This window comes from Rutilus rutilus, assembly GCF_951802725.1.
Source record: "Rutilus rutilus genome assembly, chromosome: 13".
NCBI classification, from domain to species: domain Eukaryota; kingdom Metazoa; phylum Chordata; class Actinopteri; order Cypriniformes; family Leuciscidae; genus Rutilus; species Rutilus rutilus.
Genome location: NC_140218.1, coordinates 5,717,002 through 5,728,907, shown reverse-complemented (window position 1 = coordinate 5,728,907; position 11,906 = coordinate 5,717,002). Strand labels below are relative to the sequence as shown.

The 11,906-nt window shown below is 39.9% G+C and overlaps 2 protein-coding genes across 2 annotated transcripts in view; one reads left to right on the top strand and one right to left on the bottom strand.

Annotated features, from left to right (window-relative positions):
* Window positions 1–1,483: 1,483 nt before the first annotated feature.
* On the top strand, window positions 1,484–8,825 carry LOC311302252 (CXXC-type zinc finger protein 4). Its single transcript, XM_084427975.1, has 4 exons — window positions 1,484–1,786; window positions 3,661–4,678; window positions 7,088–7,389; window positions 7,863–8,825. The coding sequence occupies exons 2-3, from the start codon at window positions 3,710–3,712 to the stop codon at window positions 7,133–7,135; spliced, it is 1,017 nt and encodes a 338-aa protein (XP_084284101.1). The 5' UTR covers window positions 1,484–1,786; window positions 3,661–3,709; the 3' UTR covers window positions 7,136–7,389; window positions 7,863–8,825.
* A 1,766-nt stretch (window positions 8,826–10,591) lies between these two features.
* Window positions 10,592–11,906, bottom strand: part of rigi (RNA sensor RIG-I) — a 32,446-nt gene continuing 31,131 nt past the window's right edge. Inside the window, exon 19 of the mRNA XM_084428305.1 lies at window positions 10,592–11,428. Within this exon, the coding sequence (XP_084284431.1) occupies window positions 11,276–11,428 (153 nt within the window). The 3' untranslated portion in view covers window positions 10,592–11,275. The remainder of the gene's footprint in view (window positions 11,429–11,906) is intronic.

Below are 11,906 nucleotides of genomic sequence, written 5' to 3'. Positions count from 1 at the left end.
GTACAAACATCTCTACTGTAAATACCTCTGCTGTTTGACTGTTTATGGCACAATCAGAGAATGAAACCAATAACACAAACACTTATGGACATGATTACATAGCATATACTTACATAAAACTCATTTTTAATTGCCAAACCCCTTAAAGCATTATTTACTTTTACTATAAATCATATTTACCTGAGGTGTCATATTTATCTGACTTCTGGAGACAATTTTGTACCCAAAGATTATCTAAACACTCACACTTACTCACTCACACACACACACACACACACACACACACACACACACACACACACACACACACACACACACACACACACACACACACACACACACTGCTTTATGACCTGAATCACATCTGGACAGCCGAGTTTCCCGCGCGTGGTGTTAGAATGACACCTAGTGCACAAAAGTAGAGCTGCAGTAATAAAGCTTAAACTACAGGACAGTTATTGAAGATCTGAGCCAGTAGAGGGCGCAGCTGAGGTGTTATTGTTCCTGGAAGACGGATGAATATCCATCCATCCATCCATCCATCCATCCATCCATCCATCTATCTATCTATCTATCTATCTATCTATCTATCTATCTATCTATCTATCTATCTATCTATCTATCTGTTTGCATATAAATAATATATATATATATATATATAGGCTATGTTTACTAATAATATAATAAATGTAATAAATAATAAATACACGTATATTTAAATATCATATATATATTATATAGGCTACATACATGTGTGTGTGTGTGTGTGTGTGTGTGTGTGTGTGTGTGTGTGTGTGTGTGTGTGTGTGTGTGTGTGTGTGTGTGTGTTTGTGTGTGTATATAGTGTTCTTGTTATTTATATTTATGATGAACATTCATCTATCTATATATCTATCTGTTTAAATATAAATAAATTATATATTTATATATATATAGTGTTCTTGTTATTTATATTTATGACGATGGTATGTTTGGCGGCAAGAGCTGATTTCCCCTCAAATCCCCTAATAAAGAATCTCTTGCGGATGCGTCAATGTTTTTTTCACACACACACATACACACACACACACACACATACACACACACAAATTCCCAGCCGGCCAGGATCTGCTCCGCCGGGGGGAAACGCCTTCTCGCCTCGCCTCGGACCCGTTCTGTTTTAATTAGCCTCCCGGTGCCGCTGGTAATTACGGTAACGAGCCGCAAATGAACCGTAATGAACCGCAAAATTCCTCAAAAAAAAAAAAAAAAAAAAAAAAGCCCTCACACAAGACGCGGCGCGAAGCCCGTGATTAATAACCGTCATTCAGGAAACGGCGGGGAAAAGAAGGGGCGCGCGAGGAGTTGACACGCATTACCCTCAGCGCTGCGCGAGACCCCGTATGTCAACCCCCTCGCGCCTCCCGCGCTTCCACAATCATTTCCCGCCAATGATCAGGAGGTGTCCGCAACGGCGCTTCCTCACCTCACACCCCCGTCAGCCACACGCAGCGCGACACACACACACACACACACACATACACACACACACACCGGGAGGAGCCGTCTACCCTTCCGTCACCCATACCCGCCCCTGAGGACGGTGCGTCGTTGGCGGCGTCAATATTATTTATTATTCCCGTTAGTCTCGGTATTTAGCGCCGCAGCTGCTCACGGTGATCGTTAAATCGGACGCGTCTCGTTGTTTTGTGGCGCGTGTTTTTTCTTGTAACGGGGATTATTGAGGCGGCATCAGCGCGCGGTGATGCTCTCCGTTAAAGGATCTTGAAGCGTCGCGAGTCTAAAGGTAAAGCTCGTCCATTTTCCGTCCTCCGCCTCCCCCCCCCTCTCGTCTATCTCTCCCCCCACCCCCCCTCTCTCCCTCTCTCTCTCTCCCTCTCTCTCTCTCCCTCTCTGCTGACGTGCGATGGCCAAGAGAATTAATCCGTCGCCTTTAATTGCACCGTAGTGTCCAGCGGTCTCGCGCCCTTAATGACCTCTGATCCGCGCGCCGGTGCCGCAGCAGGCGGAGAGTAATTACCGTAATTGATGCTCGAGGCGACGGTAGCGGGGGGGTGTTGGGGGGTAGCATCGTTTCTCTCTCTTTCTCTTCCACATAAACACACACACACACACACTCATTTTGACACGGTAACTTTCTTCTGCACGGCTTATTATCGCTATTGCTTTTGTTCTTCTAATTAAGACAACAACACATTTAAAGGCAGACCTGATGGTGTTGGATATAGTGCTCTAAATTATGTCATGCATATGCATAAGAAATGTACATAAATGCATACAAAGCAGTTGCTGTTTATCTGAACTGCGTTTTAATCTGAATTTGACTGAATCTCAAGTGTACAGTTAAAAAAAAAAAAAAATCTGTTATACTTGGAACCTAATGGGGAATTAATCTTAAATCCACTAAAAATACAAGATTAAATCGGATAAACTAATTTTCTTAATTTTTTTCTTTTTTTTTTTCTTTCATAATTTTAGTTTAGGATATTTTTATTTGACTCTTATGATTTGTTTGTTTTTAAATATCTATTAAGCTATTTTGTATGCATCCTTTAGGATTTGACTACATATTCTATATTTCCTGTCAATACATTTTTTCAATGAATGTAAAAAAATATATAATAATTTTAGAAATGGGAAGAAACTATTAAAGTCAGCATGAAATGAAAGTTGTGATAGTCTTTTCTTCCCTGTTGTGACGTATATCCAAGAGAAATTATTTTTTATTTTGTCTGAGGGGAATTGATTGGATGGTGGTGGTTTGCTATTGGTTGATCTCATGTGAGTGACAGGTTACCCCGCCCTCATCATCAGAGAAGAGAAGAGATGTTGCTGGGAAGGGGGAAGATATTTAGATTAAAGATTACGAGGCACATGCATTTAACAAAATGATGTGCATGGATAAATAACTCACAATAAACATACTGCAATATTCCAAAAAAACTAAATTATGATTTCATGGCTATTTTAAAGGTGCATTGTGTGATATTTAGGAGGATCTGTTGACAGAAATGCAATATCATATACATAACTATGTTTTCAGTGGTGTTTAAAGAGCTTACATAATAAACCGTTATGTTTTTATTAGCTTAGAATGAGCGTTTTCTCTCTACACACACCGCGAGTCCGCTTACATCGACATGTTTCTACAGTGGCCCTGAGCGGACAAACGTGTTTCGTCACTATGTTGTTCTTCGTGCAAAGAAGCTAGCTAAAGTCAGCAGATAAAACACTGACACAATGATGACCAAGTAACAATAATATTCGCATTAACATCGTTTTACTGAATAATTAAGTAGATATAATTTTTCAATTAATCTTTGAAAAAAACAAGGAAATCCCGCACACTATTCTTTGTGTGTTGTTTGTTTTGTTTTTTTGACTCATTTGGTCTTTCACCTCACCAGGTGTGCGATGGTGATTGCTAATTGATTAATTAATCTTTGTAAAGAAACCTCATTGCTTAACTTGCTACTCTTTGCTGTCTCAGACGATGACATCACTTCCTGTCGACCAACATAACTTCTGTTGGTTGCAATTCACAACCTCACCACTAGACGCCGCTAAAAATTACACACTGCACCTTTAAAACATAATAAATGTTCCGTTTACCTTCAGTTGACGAACATCTCTGTTCACCTCCATCTTTTTCCTCCACAGGACCACTGCCGTGGATGGTTGGGCGTTAGTACGTGTTTGTTTTGCTCTGATGGCGAACATGAGCAGTAGTGTGTGCATGGAAACTCCACACGCTCATGGCCACGCCCACGGCCACACCCACAACTACAACCCCACCCCCGGACGGGACTTTCCTCTTCAGATCGACTCGTGCATGAACCCGGTGTTGGACTACAGCGCGCAGATGGAGCGTTACCGCTCGTTCGCCACCTTCTATAAGAACAGCACGGCCGCCGGCGCCACGCCGTTTCCACAAACCGCGAAAATAGCACGAATCGCCACGCCCCTATTCCCATCAGCACGCTTATCCGCGATGCCACCCTGGCCGTGTGACAACGCCATGCTATGGGGGCGAAAGCCTGCCACGGTTAACGTAAACGGACCTCACACGCATCGGACTGGCATGTCAAGGGCGGAGCCGGTGAACGTGCACATGTCCGCCAAACACATTCCACAAGACTCCGCCCTCTCGATGGGTGACAACTTCCTGTCGCCGCTGTCCGCGGAGCAGTGCCGCGGTCTCCCCGTAACGGGCGCCGAGTGCATGAACCGACTGAAGTGCCCGCCGTCGGGGCCGCCCGGGGAGGCGGATCGAGGCGGGACGTTCGGAGGGATGCCCCCTTTGGGGGGGCTGTCGTTACCGCCAGGGGTCATCGTCATGACGACGCTTCACTCCGGTGCAGGGTCATCCGGGGTTACGATGTCAGACAGCGCGTTTCAGATCGCTAACGTGGCAGCGGACTGCCAGCACAGCGGCTCGTCTTGCTCCGGCTCGCCCGCGGCTCTGAACGGGAACGGTAACGGGAGTTGCAGCAGCGGGAACAGCAACGGTAGCGGAGCGGCTAAACGTAAACGCAAGCGGTGTGGCGTCTGCGCCCCCTGCAGGAGGCTCATTAACTGCGGCGTGTGCAGCTCCTGTCGGAACAGAAAGACGGGTCATCAGATCTGCAAGTTCAGAAAGTGCGAAGAACTCAAGAAGAAACCGGGCAGCACGATGGAGGTGGGATTCACACACACACACATACACACACACACTCACTCACTCACACATATGCTGCGAGGTCTATTGAAGTGGGCTGTTTAATTGGGAATGATGTGGCGGGGGGTTTGGAGTGGAGCCCAGTCTTGGCACAAGCGGCCATAATTAACCATCGTGCATTAATGTGTGTGTATGTGTGTGTGTGTGTGAGATGGCTTGAGCCCTCTTATGCTGGAAAAATGCCCTTGCACTCAAGCACACACTTCATCGCTCTCTCACACACACACACTGTCGGTATTGAGGGCTGAGAGATGAGGCAACACGTTGTAAGTTTGCTGTAATAATACAAAGACGGCTTAATCTATTCACAACCTGCTAACACCACTCACTAGAATCAAGATCAGACCATCACAAACCAGTCCAGCACCATCAGATCTTGTTCTGCGTGAAACCTAGTCAACCAATTTATGGTGCGGTCATATTAATGAAATTTCACAGGCAAAAAGCTCTATTGTGTCCTGAAATCTGCATGTGGAAATTTTCCTCCCTCATGCAAAATTGCCAATCACATGGATTTCTATTGAAATGACTGGATTTCGCCTGTGCAAATTGCCTGAACAATGGGAAATGTAAGTGCACCTTTAGACAGGAAGAGTTTAAAAGCTCGTTCACACTATATCAGCATTGGACGCTACCGTTAATTTAGTGTTCATTCCTCAGCACTGCACATTTGGGATGTCTCCATTTAATAACAATCAAAGTCCCCCTGTGGTGAAAATCCAGCTTTTAATGTTCTTTATATGTCTATGAGGTGTTTTTAATACGCTTTAAGACAAACCATGTGTAAATTCATAAGTCGACACCATTGCTGAGTATTTTCTCCTTAAAACTGCAGTGAACCAAAGACAGTCTCAAAAACACGCTTTGAAATCGCTGGTGTTTCTGACGTCACAAACTACCTTGTAACCAATCAGATCAACGTGTGATCGTCAGCGAGTGGATCTCTGAGCTGAGTGAGTGGAGACGGGGTATACTAAATGAGGCAAGGGTGTCGAGTTGCATTCAAGCTATTTTAAGGCATGAAGACATTTTTTTTTTTCAAGGAAAAAACATTTAAATATGTAATTTTAGTGATCAATGATGGGGATCAAATTATTGACAACAGGGGGACTTTAAGGAAAACATCTAAAATGTGCAGTGCTGAGGAGGTTCTAGGAACTGTTTGAAAACATTACATTTAAGCTTTTAGCAGATGCTTTATCCAAAGGCACCAATGCCAACGCCATGCTCCACTGTTTGAGCTACAGGAACGCCTAGCAAGTAAACTAGATGTTCAAGACAGTTGCTTGAGAGTAATATGCAGTAAGTGATACTACAGTAGATCAGCGGCTCAGTCAAATAACAGTGCATCAATCAAAAGTCATAGTGATGACACTGACTTTTTGAAAAATACGAGAATGTACAGTTGCGCCCTTGGACAGATAGTTTACATGCTATTTGGTGTCTCAAACTAAACTCTTGATTGTCTTTCAGTTGTTCAATCCTTACAAACTTTATCAAAATCTAGTGGCTATTATGTAAATGTTTTCAGAGGCCAGTTGTATAAACATAACCACTATGTTAAAGTCTGCCTGTAGTCAATCCCTTAAAACTCATATTTGATCACCAAAATTACATATTTAAACGTATTTTTTTTCCTAGACAAAGATGTCTTCATGCCTTAAAATAGCTTGAATGTAACTCGACACCCTTGCCTAATTTAGTATACGTGGCTCTATGAATATGCAAATGAGCCCCGCCTCCACTCACTCAGCTCAGAGATCCACTGGTTGACGATCACACGTTGATCTGATTGGTTACAAGGTAGTTTGTGACGTCAGAAACACCAGCGATTTCAAAGCGTGTTTTTGAGACTGTCTTTGGTTCACTGCAGGTTTAAGGAGGAAATACTCAGCAATGCTGTCGACTTATGAACTTACACATGGTTTGTCTTAAAGCGTATTAAAAACACCACATAGACACATAAACAACATTAAAGCTTGATTTTCACCACAGGGGGACTATAAAAGTTACATCCAGTCTTAATTAGATGACCAACTTGTAAGACTAGTCTAATTAGTTTATGCAACCGTCCACTGGCGTTTCATAATTATCCAAAGCGACTTGCAAAATCAAATTCATAATTGGATACAAAAGCAATTCATCAAAGAGCCAACAATAATAGTGACATACACAGCGTACGGAAACGTGGTTTGCATACAGGTCTGTTGTGTTCGGTTTCCCAATTAAATTCTCATTTTTAAATGATCCAATACTTTGAATCATTGCTTCTCATCTTGAAGGTGACTCGCACCATTATTCACACGTGTAACACATGGTTTCAGTGATTAACTGGGTCATTATATCGAACTAAACTGTGTTTTTCCACAGAGAGCACCGTCAGCAGGAGCCGCTGACACCTTCCGCTGGTTCTTCTGAAGGGCTCGCCAACAAACCACATCATACACCAGACTCAAAACTAGAAGAACTGCAGGTCATACGCCTACAATACGATCATACGGTTCCGCAATCAGGGAATCTCTCCGAACTCCTAGCTTTCTACCCCTTCCCCTCAGGACTCACTGTGGCACTGGGGCATCAGGTGCACACGCCCCGTCGAGGGCCAGTCTCCGGTCTCACCTCACCTCAAACATACACCAATGGCATAGAGAAACAGAGACTTGATTCCAGTCGTATCAGGACCCCATCCGAGCTCAAAGGAACAGTTCACCTGGCTGAAATCGAACATTTAAAGGGGTAGTTCACCCAAAAATGAAAATTCTGTCATTAATTACTCACCCTCATGTCGTTCCAAAGCCATAAGACCTTCGTTCATCTTTCAGAACACAAATTCAGATATTTTTGATGAAATCCGATGGCTCAGGGGGGGCTCCATTGACAGCTATTTAATTAACACTTTGAAGACCCAGTAAGGTAGGAAAGACATCGTTAAAACGCATGCGCGCGAGGTCATGCTCGTGAACGCGTGTCGGAGACTGATACGCAAGAGAAGAAATTGTTGAATAAAGTCGCTATTTTGTCTTTTTGGCGCACAAAAAGTATTCTTGTCGCTTCATAGAATTAAGGTTGAACCACTGTAGTCACATGGACTATTTTAACAATGTCTTTCCTACCTTACTGGGCCTTCAAAGTGTTAATTAAATAGCTGTCAGTGGAGCCCCCCTGAGCCATCGGATTTACATTTACATTTAGTCATTTAGCAGACGCTTTTGTCCAAAGCGACTTACAAATTAGGACTAGATTTAGATTTTAGGACTAGATTTAGATTTTATTTGTTATTCAATATTTGTGTTCCGAAGATGAACGAAGGTCTTACGGGGTTGGAAGGACATGAGGGTGAGTAATTACTGACAGAATTTCCATTTTTGGGTGAACTAACCCTTTAAGGTCCTTGCACAGAGTCCGAAATTTTTATATGCGTTTTTTCGTATTCGTCATTCGGTGGCTCTGAATTGTCACAACACCTCTCAGAATGCTTGCTACGGATGCAAAAAACGCAGAAAATCGAACACGATCCGAATTTTTTTATGTCGGACGAAAGTTTTGGAGGCAGTGTGTAATCATGATACAACGTGAGGTCGTTTTTATTTTTAACGTGCGAAAATTTCGGACTCAGTGTGCGATGACCTTCAGTGTGCGATGACCTTGACTCATCATTTACTTGCCTTTGTGTCATTCGAACCACTTGCTTTCTCCTGTGGAAGACAAGTGGAGGTTATTTGTAGAATGAGCACTGAAGTGAATGAAGTCTGGTAAACTCTTAAAGGACAAAAATAAACATTAAAGTAGTGGTGCACTACAATAGGCTCAATTTAACTGAAGACGTGATTGGATAGATTGAAAGGAGCGGGATATTCTTTAAAAAACACCTTGTTCCACTGAAGAAAGCAATCCATAGAGTGATTAAATGATGACAAAAGGTTAATTTTTATGAGTGAACCATTCCTTTAAAACACCTTTCTGTTGCATGGGTAGAAAAGTGTTTTGTTTTTAACTAAAGACTTTAAGAAATAACTTTGTTTATTGCTGTTGTGACGCCTCACTGTCTTGATGAATAAGAGACTCTTAGGATGGCTTGTTGATTAAATGTGATCCTTTTTGAACTGTGACTTTCTGTGTGCTCTGCATTTATTTACACTAACGTGTTTTGTTAAATGCTTAACGGCTTGATTTGGGCTAGATAACGTGCTGACGGCGCGGCGTGATAAGATGTCACTCGGAGAGAGCGTTTAAATGGCGTTTCTAATTCTGATTCTTCGAGCTCAGATGAGCAGGGAAAGATGGCGCAGGCACATCTCGGCGTTAAAGCGCTCGGCACATCACTGTACATGTCATCTCTTTATTGTTGGGCCTCTATGACGACTCCCATGTTGCTAGGCAACATGAATTACAATGACATGAAGTCCTGTGTTCTAGAATAAGGGAGGGGCTGAGATGCCTTCACTCCGGCTGAGATTTACATCACACACTCGCCTGTTAGTGTGTGTGCGTGTGTGTGCGTGTGTGTGTGTGTGAGGGGCAAAGACATATTCTCCTAGCCCTATTTAAAAACTAAAATACTATTATATACATATATTAATCACATTAAATAATAAATAATTATGTTAAATTCTTACTATATACTTATAAATCTGAATATCTATCTCTATATAATATATATATATATATATATATAGATAGATAGATAGATAGATATATAGATAGATAGATACATGCATATTAATCACATATAAAAAAAGAAATATGTTAAAATCTTACAATACTTACTAATCTACTTAAAAAACATATATTTCTAAAATCTAAAACATATTGAATGATAACTAATCAATCTCACAAATCATCTGGAGATTAAACAAGAAATAATTGTGTTAAATCTTAATATAAATCCTTATAAATCCGGAAGGTATAGAACTGAACTGAATATATGAATCAACACTGAACTGATTTCAGCAGAACAAAGACACAGTTGTTTTTTTAGAGATTCTTTACAGCTAGATTGAAATCGGTTGGCATTCGATAATTTTCTGTAAAGCTGCTTTGATACACCTTCACACACACATATATAAATATAAATATATAAGAATCAAAGGCTGTAAGGGCATGAATATTTCCATGCATGAGCCAGTTTTTGCCTGTAAACCTGTCCTAAATTCACGAACCCCCCCCCCCACACACACTAGCAGTGACACTGACGCCTCGTGCTTTGATGAACGCTGTTATTCCTCACACATTCACACACCAGGTTCTGCTCCGGATGCACGGGAACGCTGGGAATTTCAAGCATCATTAACTCGAGGCTTTATAGACTGCCATTAATTGTTTTAATTGAACTATTTTCCACCTCACAGGGTGAATAATCTATCAAGAGAATTATAGGGAAAAAAGCTATCCTACTTTTAGGACAATTAAAAAAAAAATGTTTTGAAGCAATTAAGCACTTTTTCCCCAAAAAGATTTTATTACTGTATGTGTCCATACGTTGTTGTTTTTTTCATAATTTCTGTGATTCCTAAATGATTGTGAATATGATTATTTTTACATAGGCCTATCAGGTTTTACGAGCAGTTCTATATGATGCATAAAAAACAATAATATAAATGTGTTGTCTTGCATAACCGTAATGACAATTACATATAAAAATTGTTTGTCTTAAACATAACAATCACTGATTTATCTATCTATCTATCTATCTATCTATCTATCTATCTATCTATCTATCTATCTATCTATCTATCTATCTATCTATCTATCTATCTATCTATCTATCTATCTATCTATCTATCTATCTATATCAGTGGTTACAATGCAGAAATGGTCCTAAAATAGGCTTCTTTTTTTTATTTAACATAAAATACTTAATATTCACCAAATATTATATTCATAATATTTTAATTACATGAATTATTTTATTTTGATTAGCTTCAGTTGACATAAAATGTATCACATTCATATCAAATAACTTCATTATCAGTTATTTTATAATAATAGTCATGACTAATCAATCAGTTGAATTTACCAGGAAAATCATCCCGTCCAAGTTTAAATTAAAATGTTAAAATACACGACAAAAAACAGGTGCCTTATTAGAGAAGTCATTTGCAATCAAGCTCAACATGTAACATCAACACAAAGACTGATTGTGATCTGTTGGGTTGTTAACAGAAAAATGCTTTTCTTACTCAGTATTTTTGTCTCGTTTCCAGTCCAAATATGAAACATTTCTTAAATCAAGATGCATTTAATCAAGTAGTAAAATTACATAAGATATTATGTCCTGTTTTCTAGGGAAATAAATAAAAAATTAAGTGAGTTTTTGCTTAAAACAAGCCAAATGATCTGCCAATGGGGTCAGAAAAATAATCTTGTTTCTATTTGAATAGAAATGCATCTTGATTTAAGAATTTTTAGATATTTGAACTGGAAACAAGACAAAAATAAAAGCGAATATAATCAGGATTACACAATCAGAGGTTATTAAATAAAAAAAGTAGCCTACTTGGACTTAAAATTTAGAGTGAGATAAGAAAGATGTAAGCTTGAATGTGGTGTTTGCCGTCCTCAGTCTCTCAGCGGCCATGTTTGCGGCGTGATCTCCTTCATGTCGAACTCTTGGATGGAAAACGTCACGTCACGCCATTTCCTGAAGTAAAACTGCTCTTCAGTGACACAATCCTGCACCACGTAACTCTCGATCTTCAGCAGCGGCAGATCCTGGAGTCACACCACAACAATTCATCCGTTTATGATCCAATACTGATCATCAGAATCAGCGTTCAACACACTTAAACTCAGAGTCCAATTGGGATTTACACATTTACATAATATATCTGTTCTTGACGGTTTTTAATTTCAGTTTCATCTTCTCAGAATCAGGGTTATACTTTAACTTATACTAATTATACTTATACTAACTAATTATATAAAATTAACTGAAATAAAATAAAAAATATGAAAACTTACATTTATTTTATTTCAGCTGGTTGTCAAGGCATCATTTCTAATCACTACTAAGTACTAAAATTTTGTTGAAGTTGAAGTACATATGTAACTAAAACTAAAAACAAAAACTCAAAAACTATACTGACACAATAAAACAAATACAAATCACAGAAATTGAAAAATTTCAAAACTTTGAAATTAAAATGAAATCTGATTAAAAATATTAACAAAAAAAACATCATAGTATCTC

Bases quoted from the DNA above. Each gene is read 5' to 3' on its own strand.
- LOC311302252 (XM_084427975.1), top strand. From the start codon at position 3,710: ATGGCGAACATGAGCAGTAGTGTGTGCATGGAAACTCCACACGCTCAT. The intron at 4,679-7,087 runs GTGGGATTCACA...GTTTTTCCACAG, and splicing joins AACCGGGCAGCACGATGGAG to AGAGCACCGTCAGCAGGAGC.